We start from the raw sequence: 16,529 nt of genomic DNA, 5'->3' as shown, positions 1-16,529 counted from the left end.
TTTCTCTTTTTAGTGCAGTTGGTCGTTGTTGTTATTGTGGTGGTGGAGTGGTGAGAGGACTTGCTGTGCAAGCAGAAGGTTTTTATAGGCCTCTTAATGAGTTCACCTGCGGGTGGTCTCGCCTGAATATCTACCCTGTAGATGCTTGTTTGTTCTGTGCAGAAAACCTTATAGGCCTTAAGGCCTTGTGATATCACCTCTTATCTTATCTGTCCTTAAAAAGACTGGTGATGAGGGGATGAGGGACCCTTGTAGAGTCCAATGCTGTAGCATACATTCATGTGACATATGGAATATGTAAGAACTTTGCAAAGTGTGATGGTTAAAAAGATGGGATTGTTGTGGTTGGGACTGAGTTTTAAAATGTTGCCAGGATTCCTGCCAACATTTCTCAACCCTTGGGAGCAAGGCACGTGTTATGCATTCAAATCCAGTAAATAAGCAAGAATCCCAGTGATTCTCTGTGAAAAGGTCAGCCCTGCTCCAACACCTGCTCATGCTAGAAGAAGAAAGACAAGCCTCCCTGGGGGTATGACCTCTCGTACTCTGCACCTCCATTGGGTCAAAGGTTACACAGTGACCAGTAGGTCTGTCTATTGACAATTCTGGTTCTCTTTACTCGACCAGATCACAACCTGGAAGTGCTGCCCAGTGCCCCCAAGTTCTTCTGGAATGGTGTCAATTTCTCTTCTTCCTATTGTGTTAATTTTAGGCCCAACTTGAAGGTTTCTTTGAGAAAAAACTGTGCCAGAAGGGATTTTGGAGAAAAAAAATAAGATAGTATTTTGTATCAGATTACATCATTGGTCAGAGACTTGACACAATTGTAAATATATGGTCTTCAGAAAAATATTTAAATAAATAGTTTATTCTTTAACATATTAATTGACCAAGACCATGGTAAAATATATTACTCAAAAACAAAGCAAGGCAATTATGTCTACTCTATCTCTAGACATACATATGTATGTAAATGAGGACTATTAAAAAAAATTAATAAGAAAATAAGAAAACATTTATTTCTTTAAAAGTGTCAACTATGTTTTCCACTCTTAAGTCCAATAAAAGGCAGACAGCTGCTCACATAATATCAGCCAATTTACCTCTTAGTGCATAAGTATGGACTCATTTTCCTCACCCTCCATACATTACCCATATACCATTAACATGATTTGCATACAGATGCCAAGTCAGGCCTGTTGGTTGGATGTGAAAGGGGTGGGGGAGGGGTTTCAGCACCCCTAGTTACCAAGCTACGACAGCCTGCTGGCCCACTGGCCCAATGCCATGGAGATGAATTTTGAGTTGGAATGCCATGGATACTTTAGTGGGTGGGGCAGAGTAAAACCTAATCCAATATGAGGCATTGTAGTGGAACAGTCAAAGGTAAATGTATGTTTTTCATGCATTTCATAGCATTTGGCAGTGGTATTGCCATTGGAAAGGTAACTTGTCATGAGTCCAGAAAAAGTGTGCACTTAATTGGGGAGGTGTGAATAGAGATGAGAGGGGGTTGGGGGAAGGGTAAAAAAAGGGCAGGTGGCAAGGACGTCTAAAGGAGATGGCAAATTGTCTTAAAGGGAGGGGTGAGTGAGATGGGTGAATAAGTGGATAAGTTTAGGGATTATTGAATAGAGTTCTTCTGGCACACCCCCACAAAGCAAGTAAACCTATACTTTTGGACATCTGCTGGGCTAATTTGGCAGAATTTAATAACTTCTCCTCTTATACTTAACAAGGCTAACATAATCGTCTCTTGTGAATATTTTTCTTGTGTGAATCATAAACCTCAAATTTTCAAACTGAATATTAGATATATCTTTTGTCATTAAAGGTCATTGAGGCCACAATCTGTTTAAGGTCAACCATAGTCCTGTCAATTGGTTTGGGGCTGATGTTTGTTGTGCACCTACAGAATTCTGTGACAAAGAAAAACGCTGAGTAATCATATACAACTGCACTGGTTTAGTAATATCCATATTTACTAATGCACAATTATTCAAATTAATTAACTACTACTACTAGTAACAAAAATAACCATCATAATAATAAGGATCCTGATAAGAATAATGGGCATAATCATGCATTTTATAAGTGAAGCTTTTGTTTAAGTCAAGCTTTAGAGACTTTCTGTGCCAAAACCTTGAAATTGACTTGTATGACATTTTTTTTATTAATCAGAGGGAAAATCACAAATGATGAATTTGTAGCATGGCAGTGTTGTTCCTTTCACAGAAATGTGAAATAGAGTACGGATATTGCTCTCGAATGACAGCTGTGCCAAATACCCTTTTTCTCACTATTCACACAAATGCACACCAACACACACACTAAGACACATGCACACACAGAGAGAGAGAGAGAGAGAGAGAGAGAGAGAGAGAGAGAGAGAGAGAGAGAGAGAGAGAAGAGAGAGAGAGAGAGAGAGAGAGAGAGAGAGAGAAACACACTTATGGCCAGCACGCTCACATTCATGCCAGAGTCTGATTACAATAACAAAGGCTACTCACACTTTTGGGGCGGAGCTAGCAGTATGATTTCCAGGCCATTGAACAAGAGGCTGCTTATTGTGTGTGTGTGTGTGTGTGTGTGTGTGCGCGCGTGCGTGTGTGTGGGTGTGTGTGTGTGTGTGTGTGTGTGTGCAATCCGATGAAACTTCACAAGCAGGCATCAAGCCCACACTCTCAGCTCCCATCTACAGTAGTTTCAAAAATGTATGGGCAGCACAAAAGCAAATACATAAGCAAACAAAACTAACAGATATTATTACTGTATTAGTAAATATTATTGAGTACAGTCCACCTTACTACATACATTTACTTTGCATTCAATATAACAATTATTGAGACAAAAATTATTATCCACATTATTATATAGTAATACAAATTATATTTTAGTTGGTGTGTCTTTTACAAGCTATGTGTGTTTAGCATATGAAAATACACAAGGTATAATATCTAAAAGTGAAATAGTCATTGAAGTATAAAAACTTTGGCAGAAAACCCCCCCTCCCCCCTGCACACACACACAGCCCCCAATAGACACACATGCTCCCAGAGCCCCAGGCCTGCAGATGCCTGGACTACAATCAGAAACCCCCTCTAAAGGAGGTGGGGGCCGCAGTCATCATTATCTGCAGGACCATCTGTCATAGGGGTGTACAGGGGCACTCAGTCTCCAGACTTAGGCTGGGAAGAAGTACAAAGTCAGGACATATGCTGCTCTGCAAAGTTTCAGAGCACTCAGACAGAGAGGAGGGGAGTGTGAGACAGATAGACAGACAGGCCACCACGCAAACTGAGATGTGCAAAAAGGAGAGGACATCATTTGTATTAATATGGCAAAATAAAATAGTGAGGAGATGTTGTATTTATAAATATAGATTTATAGATGTAAAGTCCTTGACATGGTTTTTGTTTTGCCCATTTTTGTCAAATGGGCTACATTACATAAGTGAGATACTGTGGGGTCAAATAAAATAAACTTTTTATATTTTAATATTCTACATGATATATTTTGGGGTGCAATATGAACATCAGTTGAGTTTGCAACTAAGTTTAAAAAATAAATGACATTTTTAATAAATCTGTGTTTCATTATTTAGAAGGAATCTTGATTTCAATGTTGGCCTGTTAACTGCTGATAGGTTTCTGGAGAATTAACCTTTTCATTGGTTATCTGTTCAATTCTCAAGGATCTTGAGGAGTCCCAGTCAATGAAATTAGAGAAAGAAGGAAAAGTTGGATTTTGCCATGTGACCACTGGGGATACCCCGACCCCTTTGTGTTCGTTTTCAATGGGCATTGTTTTGGAAAGCTGACTGTGTACGCCACTCTCATTGGCTAGATTTGGGGACAATGACAAAGCTACTTGCACCTGATTGGTTTAATTTCACAGCTGCTCTGCAGCCGTACCCCAACTAATAAGTTTCTTTCTCAAACTTTCTTCAGTATGAAGTAAAGTTCCTAGCGTTTTAAATCGGAGTGGTGAACGAAAAATCACAGCCAACATGAAGCTGTGTAAAACTTTTTTGGGTGAGTTAACTTGCTTTTTTTGTCGAACTCTTTCTTTGCATTTAAGAGCTGAACACGAGCACCTCGCACTTGTAGAACGTTTACTTTGACATGTACGTCTTATTTATTATTGTTTTGTATTTGTAGAGACATTAACTAAACTAGTCTAAAAGCAACTGTAGCCTACATATCTGACGAAGATGTGTGTCTACGATTGTATAGTTTAGGACGTGGAGTTATTAATGTAATGGAAGGTGATGTAGGCTATAAGATCCATGTTATCATAATTTGGTTTATGATAGCCTGCAAACGGGTTCTTTCATATGATTTGCATCGAAAACGAATGTCTTGAACTGGGTAATATAACTATACTAAATTATGTCTGCAGTGTTGTAAACATTAAGCTATACAAAGGTAAAAACTACTCTTCAAATCAAGTGACATCTCTGGAGTTTTTTTTTTATTCCACTTGTTTTCATTTTGTTTTTGAAAAATTAATAATTTAATAACACACACACAAAAAGACCAAAACAAAGAAACAACATAGGTTTGACAGAATATGCTTGTCCCCAAAGGGGCACTTTTCCGAACTCACACCCTTAACGGACAGTTTTTAGACAAAGGAAAGTTTTGTCTCCTCGAGGATTAGTGTTTAGCCCACGTCAGACTGCAGGCGTATTAAAAAAGTTCTGTTCATGTGATGTGGGGGTGTCTGTCAGATTGGCCCATCTGTTTCTGCGACGAGAGTGCCTACCCCGCAACCATGTAATATTTATAGGCTACAGCCCATCTTCGTCACAGCACACCCGGCGCTAATTGTATTCAAGAGCTACAGGGCTGTCCATCTGCACGCTATACAAGAAGTGACTGTAGAGACCCCAGCTGTTAACCGTAGAAGAGTGGAGACTCTTTAGATGTACAAAACTTCTATTCCAAACACACTTGGAGGGACAAACTTTGTTTGCTTTTAGTCAGTGGACTAAGTAGGCTAAGTAGCCTAAACCATGTAGACACAGTTATCTAAATATTCATTTGTCTGCAAGGTCTGCAAGTGAAGACCTAGCCTATTATTTGGTCCCCAAGGTAGGTCTAAAATGAAAATAGTGTACACTAAGTAAAAGTAGCGTATCAAACTCAGATGTAACATTCAGGAGACCTTTCTTACGTCTTTCATATGCTTATAATAGCTTATGATATAAAAGTGTCTCAAAGGGGTCATTGACTGATTTTATAGGGTATTTAACACTGTTCCTTAAGGTCTCCGAATAGGGTATGTAACATTGGTTGGGCTGAAAATGGCCCGGGATTATATTAATATTTTGTGAGGATTACCGCATGGTAAAGTTGATCATTGCGCAAGAAAAACTAGATCCTCTGAAGGCTAAATCGTTTTTAAACAACATTATTTACATAAATGTCAACTGGTTTTGCTTGTTTCCAAACTGTAATCTTTGAAACATCTGATAGACCAAACCAATCACAATTCAGGTCGAAAGAGAAAACTATTTCTCCAGTGAGTTAAAATGGGCTTCTTCTTAATGTGAATGTATAATCTTTGTGACAGGAGAACACAACCCTGCCGGTCAAATTTCACCAGAAAGGAAGTGCTACTGTCCATGGTACTGAAACACACATTCGTGCGCAAGAGTGACGCTGTCCCAGGTGCTGAAATAGTTTCGTCAAAACCCTCTCTCACAATGCTTAGATACTGACTTTATTTCTAATAAAATTTAATTTTGAATGCTTTGGTCGTTGACTACAATAACAATTTACAAGGAATGGGTTAGCCGAAGCCCTGCCCCTATTATGTTGTAAGGCTTGCTTTGGTGATGTCACGGCATTGGGGGAGGGGTGAACAATGGTCCATGAGCGAAAGGTAAGGGAATATTTGTGGCTGACAAAGGCAAACGATATATTACAGTGAATTCCGAACATACTGTTTACTTTTTAAACTGTTACAATGTTCATTTGGGGAAAATAAGTGGTGTCCGAATAGCCCTCATATGCGGATTGTGTTGGATATCTGTAACAGTCAATGAAGGAGATGCAAGAATATCGTGGACGTAGACTATTCACCGCTGAGTAGAAGTTATTGCAAAAGGGACCAAGAGGCCTATATTACGTGAGATTGAAGCTACTGAGACATTTCTTTATGGTGTATTTGCTCGAGGTGCTGTTGTAGGTCTGCTGTTTAATCATTTGCAGTCTATTTACGTTGTTTGGCTTTAGGTTGCGTTTCGGCGAGCTTTCATTTCATTCGAGTTCCATTATGGACGGTGTTCTAATTCCTAAAGAAGCGGTCACGATTTATTAATATGTATAAATATGATTAGGCCTATGCAGCATCATATATTTTATCTATGCACTTTTGTAATTCATGTAAACCGGCCTATAGGCCCGAATGTGTCTTGCTTATACACAACGATCATTATATTAAGCGTATGAAGTGTGCGGCAGCAGTAAAGTGTCTGGTTTCAGGCATAACCTGCTAGGTTTATAAAATAACAATTCCTTTCTGAAAACCAGAAATTATGCATGCTTCTCATTGGTTACATGGATACAACTCAAATTTGATAGCCTAATGGACCCATAACATACAGCTGTTGAGAAGTTTGAAAGGTGGATATCCTGCTATGCTAGGCTGTATGGCTTTGTAGTAGACAATTTTTGGGATATTTTCAATGTAGGATATTGTTTCTTCCGCACATCCATTCAAACACCAAGGAATCACTTGATTATGGCTGTGCGACACTACATCGGTTTGCTTTTCAAACAATAGGCCTTCAGTTATCCGAAACCTACCGTTTTATCAAGAGCATTGTCTTACCTTACGGGCCTAGTCTTTCTGTTTTCATGTTTTGCCATTACATATATTCATTGTATAAGTTAGCCCCATATAAAATTGTACACGCAGTCGGCCTATAACATTGTTTCAATGAGTGGATTTGCTCTTTGAGGCCTGGTTTACTGCGCTTGCATGGGGTTGTGTGTCAAGTCACTGCTCGGAAGTCGGTGGGACATAATGGATGAAATTTCCGAAAACCCATTCACCCTCATCTGTCTTATCTCCTGAGGCTATGTGCTTAAAGTGGCATTAAACAATCTTATTAATATAGTATTGATAGACACATTACACGAAAAACATCTGCACTACAACCGGGTTAAAAATTAAGTGTAGGCTACTGCGTTTACTTGAATAAAGTGCCAGTGTATCAGTATAGCAAGTTTTGTGCATTTTCTTTTTATGTCCAAGCACAAGCAGTTCCTTAAAGTCGCAGCACTAAAATGGAAGTGTGCCAAATTTGTGTTCCATACTTTTCTGCCGGTGGGTACCCTACAATGCGTTTATTTGACTCTTTAAATCTGTTTCAAGCCCAATTTAGCTGCACTTTACCAATAGGAATATCAGAGTATTGTCATAGACATAGAAATAATGCTTACATGCAGTCTTTAAAAGCAGAACTTGTTTCACTTCAATTGCTGGTTATCATATCCTACTCATACTATTACTAGGTAGTAGAATGTTTAGCTTTGTAAACACAAGCTACTGCATTGTAAGCTGTATTGTAGTATTTTTCCTCTATATTTCTCTAGGGGAATCTTACCCACAGTCATTGTGTTTGGGGAGCACTGAGGCACCAGGTGCCCTCATGACGCAATTGCTTTCGATGAAGTGAGAGAGAAGTACTTAAACAGATGGGTCAAACTAAATGAAGACAAATTTATTGATAATATCATGGGATATTTATACTTAAAAGTGACTAAATTCACTTTTAGCTCTATTTTGAAACACAATTTATAGAGTATTTCTGGTGTAAAAAAAAAGTGTAAAACATTACTTTAACGCTTTTGTGTATGTCTTGCCCAATAGAAAATGAGTTCAGAGGGCAGCTGCTGAATCAGAGGTGGACAAGAGGAGACAGAATCAGCAGCTGGGAGACCAAGAGGAGCCTTCGAATCAAAGTGAGAAGTGTGCATGTGTGCCTGTGTTATAAACGCCTCTCCATATTATCCCCTGTCTCATCCAATATAAGATGATAACATGTATGATTTTGTATTGGTGGTTCTTGGCAAGGTCTCACTTTTGTTATATATAGTAGCAGTTTCAGAATTTAGTAAATGAAAGGGATGGATGAACTGTAACTCCTCACTCTGGGTTTCAGATGAGTCAGGACATAGCAGAAACACGTACACGGACCCGCTCAAAAGGGATCCGAGGTAAGTACATGCACGCGCGCACACACATACACACACACACACACAGTGACAGTAAGAATTATGTTATGGATGTGGCTAATGAACCTCATTCTCACCTTTATTTCTATGCTCAGTTCCCTTGGAAGTTGTAGGACAAGATTTGAGGTGAGAGGACTGTATGTTGCAGTTATATTTGCAGTAACGTATTTCATGTATTCAGATTAAAAAAAAGAAGAAAGAGATCTAACGGAAAGCAAATGAACTTACGTTTCCTTAATGTTTGTATCCTCAAGCAGTTGCCCCACTCCTGGTTGTGATGGCTCAGGCCATGTCAGTGGAAGATACTCTCGACACAGAAGGTGTGTAATAATAAATAGTAATACAAGGTTCTCTACAATGTTGTTTTTTATGTTTTAAATCATGTAATGGACAGTGTTTTGTGAACTGTACTTTTTAGTCTGTGCTGTCATTGACAAAAGATACTCAATTGACTATTGAAGTATCACCTTCCCTTGCCCATACAGTGTATTGGGATGTCCAATTATTAAGAAGAGAAAATTGGAAGCAGAAGCAGAGGAGAATCAGCCTTCCCCCAAGAAGAGGGCCCAGCCTTTAAAAATGGCCATGGATGAAGGCTTCAATGCAGACAGTGATGCTAGCAGTGAGGCCGAGCAAAAGGAAGGGGAGGAGTCAGAGTCTGAAGAGGTCAAAGAAAAAGACAAGAACAAAAAAACTCGTCAAGATTCCACAAAAGGTAAGGAAATAACAGATAGCTGAAAGAATGCTGTAGACTTGACTGGAAACAGGAAATAATATGCTCTGATGATTAGATCATACTGTATAGTGTCCCTTACAATCTAGTTGAATGTACATAGTGAGTCTAAATGTAGAAATCTTTTGTTCAGCAGATTGCTCATCAGTGGAACCTGAGGTACCAGACATCATAGACAATGCTTCCAACACCGCTGCCACACCTGAAGTCCTGAGTCCAGAGGATGACACTGAAAAAGCCACCACAACCCCGCAGCAGATTCATATAGAAACAGAGACTGAAACAGAGGTAGACAAACGCAAAGAAGGGGTAAAGGTTGTAGCAGAGATAGAAGATATTGTAGAGAAGGAAGAGGTAGTGAAAGAAAAGGAGAAGACAGCAGAAGAGGAGAAGACAACAGAGCAGTCGAAAGTAAACACTGAATCAGAGAGGGTGGTGGTTGAGGAGGAGAAGGAGGGAGTTGAGGAGGTAGGGGTAGAGGAGGAAGAGGAGGGAGAGGAAGCAGAGGATAGTCAGTGTGTGACCCAGGAGAACTCTGATCACCCATACTCCAGTGGGGACTACAACACACATTTGGCCAAAGAGCACAAAGGGGAAACAGAAGAGGAAGAAGAGGAGGAGGAAGAGGAGGAAGGGAGCGATGAGCAGGTGACAGAGGACCATGTGGAGCCCGATGTGCATCCAATGTCAAGCCCTCTTGCTAAAGAACCAGAAGTAGAGGAGACACACGACGAGGTTAAGATTTCCTCCTTGACAGATGAGGAAGAGGAGGACGAGCTAGAAGAGGAGGGGGAGGACAGGGAGGCAGGCGAAGTGAGGGAAGAGGATTCTCACAAAGCCTCCCCCACTGTACTGGTGATCGAGGTCCAGTCAGAGGAAGAGTACGAGGAGGAAGAGGAGGAGGCAGACGAAGGGGAAGAAGAAGAGGAGGAAGAGGACCGTCTCTCAGAGGGCTCAGAAGTGACAGATGATTCTGAGAACTGGGATATGACGCGGGGGAACCTAGGGCTTCTGGAGCAAGCTATCGCCCTGAAGGCAGAGCAGGTCAGGGGTCCTCATGAAGAGGACGAGTCCCCCGAGTACCAACATTACCACAGTCCAAGCGACAGGGCTTCAGTCCACAGTCTGGATGCTTCTTCAGCTGTGCGCAGGGGAGGACACTATAGCAAAGGTATGACCGGAAACTAAATTGCCTTTTTAAATACAAGTATACAAAACAATGGTGATAGTATTCCTTCTACGTACCTACCCTTGTAAATATCAGCCTTAATACCTGTGGTTTGTTCACTGTTGTTGTGTATTTTTCAAAGCCATTAATCATGTGAGTTCCAGCTAAAACAAACTTCATAAGCTGAACCCCCCCTTACTCTTACAGATAAGAAGGAGGTTAAATGCCCTACCCCTGGGTGTGATGGGACAGGCCACGTGACTGGGCTGTATCCTCACCATCGCAGTCTCTCTGGGTGCCCTCACAAAGACAGGATCCCGCCTGAGAGTGAGTACTTTATAAAAACATATGTAGGACTGACAAAAGGCAAAAAGAGCCACACACCTCCCATTTTGATCAAAATGTAATATGTAGAGAATATGTAGAGAAGTCTCTCTCCCTCCCTCCCTCTCTCACTCTCTCTTTCTGTCCAGTCCTGGCCATGCATGAGAACGTGCTGAAGTGTCCAACTCCTGGGTGCACAGGCCAGGGTCATGTCAACAGCAATCGCAACACACATCGCAGGTACACACTGCCCAAAAAGTAAAACTCTACACTTCTAGTAAGCGGTGCAACACAAGCTATTTGTAAAATGTATTCCTTTGTTTTGTGTTCATAAATGTTGCGGGTTCCCTTTTTTTCAATACCTCCTACCTTTTCCTTGCCAGTTTGTCGGGCTGTCCCATTGCAGCAGCAGAGAAGCTCTCCAAGAGCCATGAAAAACCAGTTTACCCTCAGTCCTCAGTCAGTGAGCCTGCTGGAAGCCCCCACTCAGACAGAGTGCTCAGGTGAGCACTCTCCTGTTCTTCTCTTTTAAACCTCACCCTTTAATCTATTACATTTCTATCCTTAGTTCTCCTCTCCCCCCTTTCTCCTCTGTCCTCTTTTCCTTCTTTCCTCTTATCATACAATCTACCCCTTTCTGGCTTCTTTTTTACTTGAGAATGAATCGTTTTAGAATTTTCTGTACAACAAGTATTTACTCAACGTTTTTCTTTGTTTGTCTCTAGGCCCATGTGTTTTGTCAAGCAGCTGGAGATCCCTCAGTACGGCAGCTACAGACCCAACATGGTTCCCGCCACACCTCGTGCCAACCTGGCCAAAGAGCTGGAGAAGTACTCCAAGGTGTCCTTCGACTATGCAAGCTTTGACGTCCAGGTGTTTGGCAAGCCTATGCTTGTTCCAAAGATGCCCACCAGCGATACTTCACCCAAAGCCTTCAAATGTAAGAACATTATAAAAGTTTTGAATGGTTTAAAGATTTAGAATTATTGTGTAAGCAGTGATTACAGAAATAAGGCAATCCGTGAAAATATCTCCAGACATGAATAATGTGGCTATGCTTGTGATATTATCAAAGTGAAAATTAATCTGGGCCACGTTCCGACAGCCAAACCATTCCCCAAGGCTTCATCCCCGAGCCACAGCCTGTCCGGAGGGTATGCCAAAAGCAGCTCCTCCTCTTCCTCCAGCGGGTACGATTACACCCACGATGCTGAGGCAGCTCACATGGCGGCCACGGCCATTCTGAACTTGTCCACACGCTGCTGGGAGAGACCGGAGAACCTCAGCACCAAGCAGGGAGACCCAGACAGCACGGAAAAGGTTCAAACCATCACTATGGCCGGCAAAGCTCCAAATGAACTGATCTTTACTTAATAGTTATTTAGTGCTGGACCAGAATTTCAAGCCACCTTTAGAAAATATTAGAACTGGATCAATCCTGCTGGTATAAACAGGTTTTACAGCCTGATGTAAATAGTACTATTACAAACAATAGAACATGTCTCTCATGGCTCCTCAGGATCCAGATATTGAAGTGGATGAGAACGGCACACTGGACCTGAGTATGAAGAAGCCTATCAAGAGGGAAGGGATGCAATCACCAGACCCGTCTTCTTCCTCCTCCTCTTCCTCTCAGAATCTGGGAGGAAGGACCTCCACTCAGAGCCACACACAGGCAGAGTGGGAGGGACCTCTGGACTTTACCAAGCCAAGTGGCCAGAAGGAGGAGGAGCAAGATGAGGTAACCATTTGTCAGTTGTAACAGAAAACACTGGAAAAATGTCAAGTCAAGTTTGAGCTGTGATCTGTACTAAACTGCATAACTAACTCATCTCTAGACGGAATACGTGGCTCATTCTTACACCTCATCTGACGTTGAGGATGATGAACTCAATCAAGAGGGTATGGAAGACAGGAAGTACCCAGGGGAAGTCACCACTTCCAGCTTCAAGGTCAAATTCCAGCCCAAGGACTGCAAAAAAGAAGTTCTACTGTAAGTCTGCTCATAGATTCTCGCAGTGCCAACATATTCCACAGCTAGAAAACAAGAACAGTCCATGAGCACAGACACATTTATAGTTCTCATCCAGCATGTCATTCCCTCCACTAGTTGTCCTACCCCAGGTTGTGACGGCAGTGGGCATATAACTGGAAACTATGCGTCACACAGAAGGTGAGTCAGAAAACCAAATCTTTTAGACCTGCTACCTTTTTGTTTTTGGTGATGCACGTGGAAACTAATCACCAAATCTGGATTACACGATTCAATGCCGACATAATTGTCACTAACTTCTGTTCACTCTAACGCTACACTAAAATAAATCCTGGAAACAATACTTATTATGGGGTGGGTACTAATTTAGTCCTTCCTTTATTCTGCTTTAACTAAGATCTCAACACATCCCTCTCCCTCTTTGTCTTTGCTCTCCTCTATCTTATCTTAACCTTCCTCCCTGTCTGTCTCTTTCTCTCTGTCTCTCCAAATGTGTCTCTGGTTTTCATATCCTCCAGTCTGTCAGGCTGTCCTCTTGCTGATAAATCTCTTCGGACCCTCATGGCTGCCCACACTGCTGAACTAAAGTATGTCTGCGCTTAGGTTCTTTTTTCCTTCTAAACTAAACTTACTGAACTTATTTACCCACTTTGTATGTTGTCTGTCTCTGAATTTATTTCATGGATCTGGTACCATATTTACTGGCAACATACTGCTCTGTTCATTCTGGCCAAAAACAACCCCAACTTGACACTCTTGACCCTTGCAGTTCTGAATGGAAAAGATTGACGAAACATCTCTTTGTAAACCCATCTTTCATGTGATGGGCAAAGGATTTGCTTTCAGACAAGTCAATTATTTTTAGAACAAAAGAGTGGCACTTAAGAGATCTTCAATTTACATATAAGGGATATAAAGTAAGTCGAGTTGAGAAATGGGGTTAAGAGCAGAATACTGTTGTTCAGTCATTTCAGCTGTGCTGCCTTGTGCTATGATTTGCAGTGGCAGACTGCAGTCTCATGCAAAACTATGCTGTCATGTAATAGTCTAATCTCTGTCTTTGCTGTCCTTCAGATGTCCCACCCCAGGCTGTGATGGATCAGGACACATAACAGGGAATTATGCCTCCCATAGAAGGTAGATAAGATTTTTTGTTTGTTTGTTTTATGTTCAAGATTCCATTTGAAACATGTTCCCATGTTGCAGCTTCATGCTCATGAGATGTATTCTGGGTCTGGGTCTATTTCTTTGCTGTCATCTGTCTATTTATGTTGCTAAGCTAGCAGTAATATTCAGTTTCTTTCTCTCTGACAGTCTGTCTGGATGCCCTCGTGCCAAGAAGGGAGGGGTGAAATTAACACCCACCAAAGATGACAAGGAGGACTCTGAGCTACTGAGGTTGGTATCAATGAGATAACATTAGCTCAAAACACCCTTTACACTGTTGGTCTTTTGTACTATTGGCCTGACAACAGATAGGACATGTCACTAATGCATATAACCGTCTTCAGTAGATGCCCAGTGCCCGGCTGTGACAGCCTGGGCCATATCAGTGGAAAGTATGCCACCCACCGCAGTGCCTATGGGTGCCCCCTGGCAGCACGTCGCCAGAAGGAGGGGCTTCTGAATGGCTCGCCATTCTCCTGGAAGGCCTTTAAGACAGAGGGTCCCACCTGCCCTACTCCTGGGTGTGATGGCTCAGGTCATGCCAACGGAAGCTTCCTCACACACCGCAGGTTGGGCACCCACTATCTCTTTTAATTGCAAATCTAAGAAATAGCAGTACAATTTATAGAGTCATTTCACTGTTTGTTGATTCTGGGGGTGTAGTTCTCTATAACAAAATAATACGAGACTATTTTCTTTACACACCATATTTTTCAACTTTAGTCTATAAAGTTTCATTTTAAAATGATTGCATTGAGCTGGTATTACAACAATTATGGTGATACGTCATCAAGTTTTGAAACAATCTATTTAGATTGTACAGCACTAGCCTGACCTCCCTTTCTCCTTCTTCTACCTCAGTCTCTCAGGTTGTCCCAGAGCGTCAGCTAATAAGAAAAGAACCCGTTTCCCGGGAGACGAGTACATCACAGCTAAATTCAGGGCCAGTGATGGTAAGTTTGGGCAAAACACATTCCGCCTCACAGATGTGTTATATTAGACACAAGCGCTTAAGCTTAAATTCCAAGTTATTGTAAAAGTTTTGAAAGAAGTTTGTTATCCATAACAACTCTGTTTATAAAATGGAGCCTCTCTGTGGTCAGCCAATTTGCAAAACAATTGTATTGCTTTTCCTGTCAGTTCTGGACAATGATGAAGATATCAAACAGCTCAACCAGGAGATTAGTGAGCTGAGTGAGTCCAACACAGAGATGGAGGCAGACATGATGAACCTACACACCCAGGTCAGTATGGCACGTCAGAAATAACTTACACTTTAGGTTATCTTTAAATACCAATAAAGCTGTTTTACAGTCAGGCCACATAGGTAGGTCCTGAGAAAATGCTGAATGTCTTCTGTTGCTATGCTCTAGATTTCATCAATGGAGAAGAACCTGAAGAGTATGGAGGAGGAAAACAAGCAGATTGAGGAGAGAAATGAAGCCTTGTTTGTGGAACTTTCTGGCCTGAGCCAGGCTCTTATCCGCAGCCTATCTAACATTCGCCTGCCACACATGGTGAGTTACACACATGAATGGAAATCAGACACACACATGTTTTTCAATGTGCATCATTATCTAATTTTCTCTTGTGTTAATTACAGCAGGAACCAATCACAGAGCAGAACTTTGATACCTATGTGGACACCCTGACTCATATGTTCTCCAACAAAGATTGCTACCAAAACCCAGAGAACAGGGCTCTTTTGGAGTCCATCAACCAGGCTGTGAAAGGCATCGAGGTTTAATCTAAGTAGAGAGTAAAAAAGAATGTGAAAATGAGAGAGCATTGAAAGCAGAGAATGAGAAGACAGGGTGCCATATGGACACCAATCCCACCTATATTCATCCCTATTTTAAAGCGCTTTTGGAGTATATGTTTGATAATTATCTTTTTTTTGTTGCTTTGGTGCAAATATGTTGTCTGTCTTAAGTCCCCCCCCCCCCCCTCTTTTTGCATGTTGGTTTATGAGGATCAAAGGACAGACTTGTTTATGGATCAATATGGATGTGTCCATTGAATATTTAAGTGTCTGAGATTGAACTGGAGTAAAACTGTGTCGGTGTGAAGGAAATATTGATGGGTACAGTATATATTTCAAATAGGCCTAACCATCCACCTACTATAATGGTACAGAACAGATGTAGAATGCAGTATATTGCCCATAAACCACACCATACCAGATTCTCTTAGGTAGAGTATGTATCCCGATCCCATTGAGTAATGTTGATAGTATTTATGACCATAGTTGTTGCACTTCCAGGACTAGTTTGTAGTTTCATGTTGTGTAACTATTTGAGTCTCTGAAATGACTGTTTAATATATTATTTATTAATGCTGTTGTATTAGTTTTGCTTATTTATTCTGCATCTATTTATTGATTTTTTTTTACTAAACAAAATGCTACTGAAGACGTTTTTAAACGACTGAGAGGAGGGATTTTTCCTCAGCATTGTTGAAAAAGAGGAAATATTTTAAAATATCAACTATAAATTCTTTTTATATATCTTATTATTTATTTGAAATACTGGGATCTTTTTAAGTGCAAATATTTTGTAACCGACGAGTTTTGATAATTTTTTAAAAGATTATGCTTTTGTTAATATTATTTCTTTTTATTTCCATAAAAGTATTTTGAGACACTTGAACTGAAAATAATGTGATGTACGTATTTAATATTTATTTGGTGATGAAGAACAAAGTGAATGGAGATGGGTGTATATTTATTTTGTATTGTCTATGTGTTAATGATGGCCGTGTATGGATTAGTCTTTACCCACATGTTGCTGATGAAATAAAGGATACCCTTGCAGCAGTTTAAACACTGTATTATGTTTTATGTATTGTAGTATTATGAGTAGCCTGTACTGGCCTCAGTTACTAAAGCATATGTGC

The 16,529-nt window shown here is 40.8% G+C and overlaps 1 protein-coding gene across 1 annotated transcript; it reads left to right on the top strand.

Annotated features, from left to right (window-relative positions):
* The first annotated feature begins 8,176 nt into the window (after positions 1–8,176).
* On the top strand, positions 8,177–15,381 carry myt1a (myelin transcription factor 1a). The gene is made up of 21 exons (XM_067239510.1): positions 8,177–8,231; positions 8,345–8,375; positions 8,507–8,569; positions 8,735–8,964; positions 9,119–10,153; positions 10,358–10,477; positions 10,624–10,714; positions 10,858–10,977; positions 11,200–11,414; positions 11,580–11,794; positions 11,994–12,215; positions 12,313–12,467; positions 12,585–12,647; positions 12,986–13,054; positions 13,542–13,604; positions 13,782–13,865; positions 13,982–14,203; positions 14,496–14,587; positions 14,775–14,878; positions 15,008–15,151; positions 15,238–15,381. Exons 1-21 carry the CDS (start codon positions 8,177–8,179, stop codon positions 15,379–15,381), a joined length of 3,537 nt encoding a protein of 1,178 aa, XP_067095611.1.
* Positions 15,382–16,529: the final 1,148 nt, after the last annotated feature.

This window comes from Osmerus mordax, chromosome 7, assembly GCF_038355195.1.
Source record: "Osmerus mordax isolate fOsmMor3 chromosome 7, fOsmMor3.pri, whole genome shotgun sequence".
NCBI lineage: Eukaryota > Metazoa > Chordata > Actinopteri > Osmeriformes > Osmeridae > Osmerus > Osmerus mordax.
The sequence above is the reverse complement of the archived record's forward strand: the minus strand, read 5'-3'. Positions and strand labels throughout refer to the sequence as shown.

Excerpts from the sequence above, each read along its gene's own strand:
- myt1a (XM_067239510.1), top strand. The coding sequence starts at position 8,177 with ATGAGTCAGGACATAGCAGAAACACGTACACGGACCCGCTCAAAAGGG. Across the intron at positions 8,965-9,118 it reads TCGTCAAGATTCCACAAAAG|ATTGCTCATCAGTGGAACCT; the intron begins GTAAGGAAATAA and ends TTTGTTCAGCAG. Across the intron at positions 10,715-10,857 it reads AATCGCAACACACATCGCAG|TTTGTCGGGCTGTCCCATTG; the intron begins GTACACACTGCC and ends TTTCCTTGCCAG.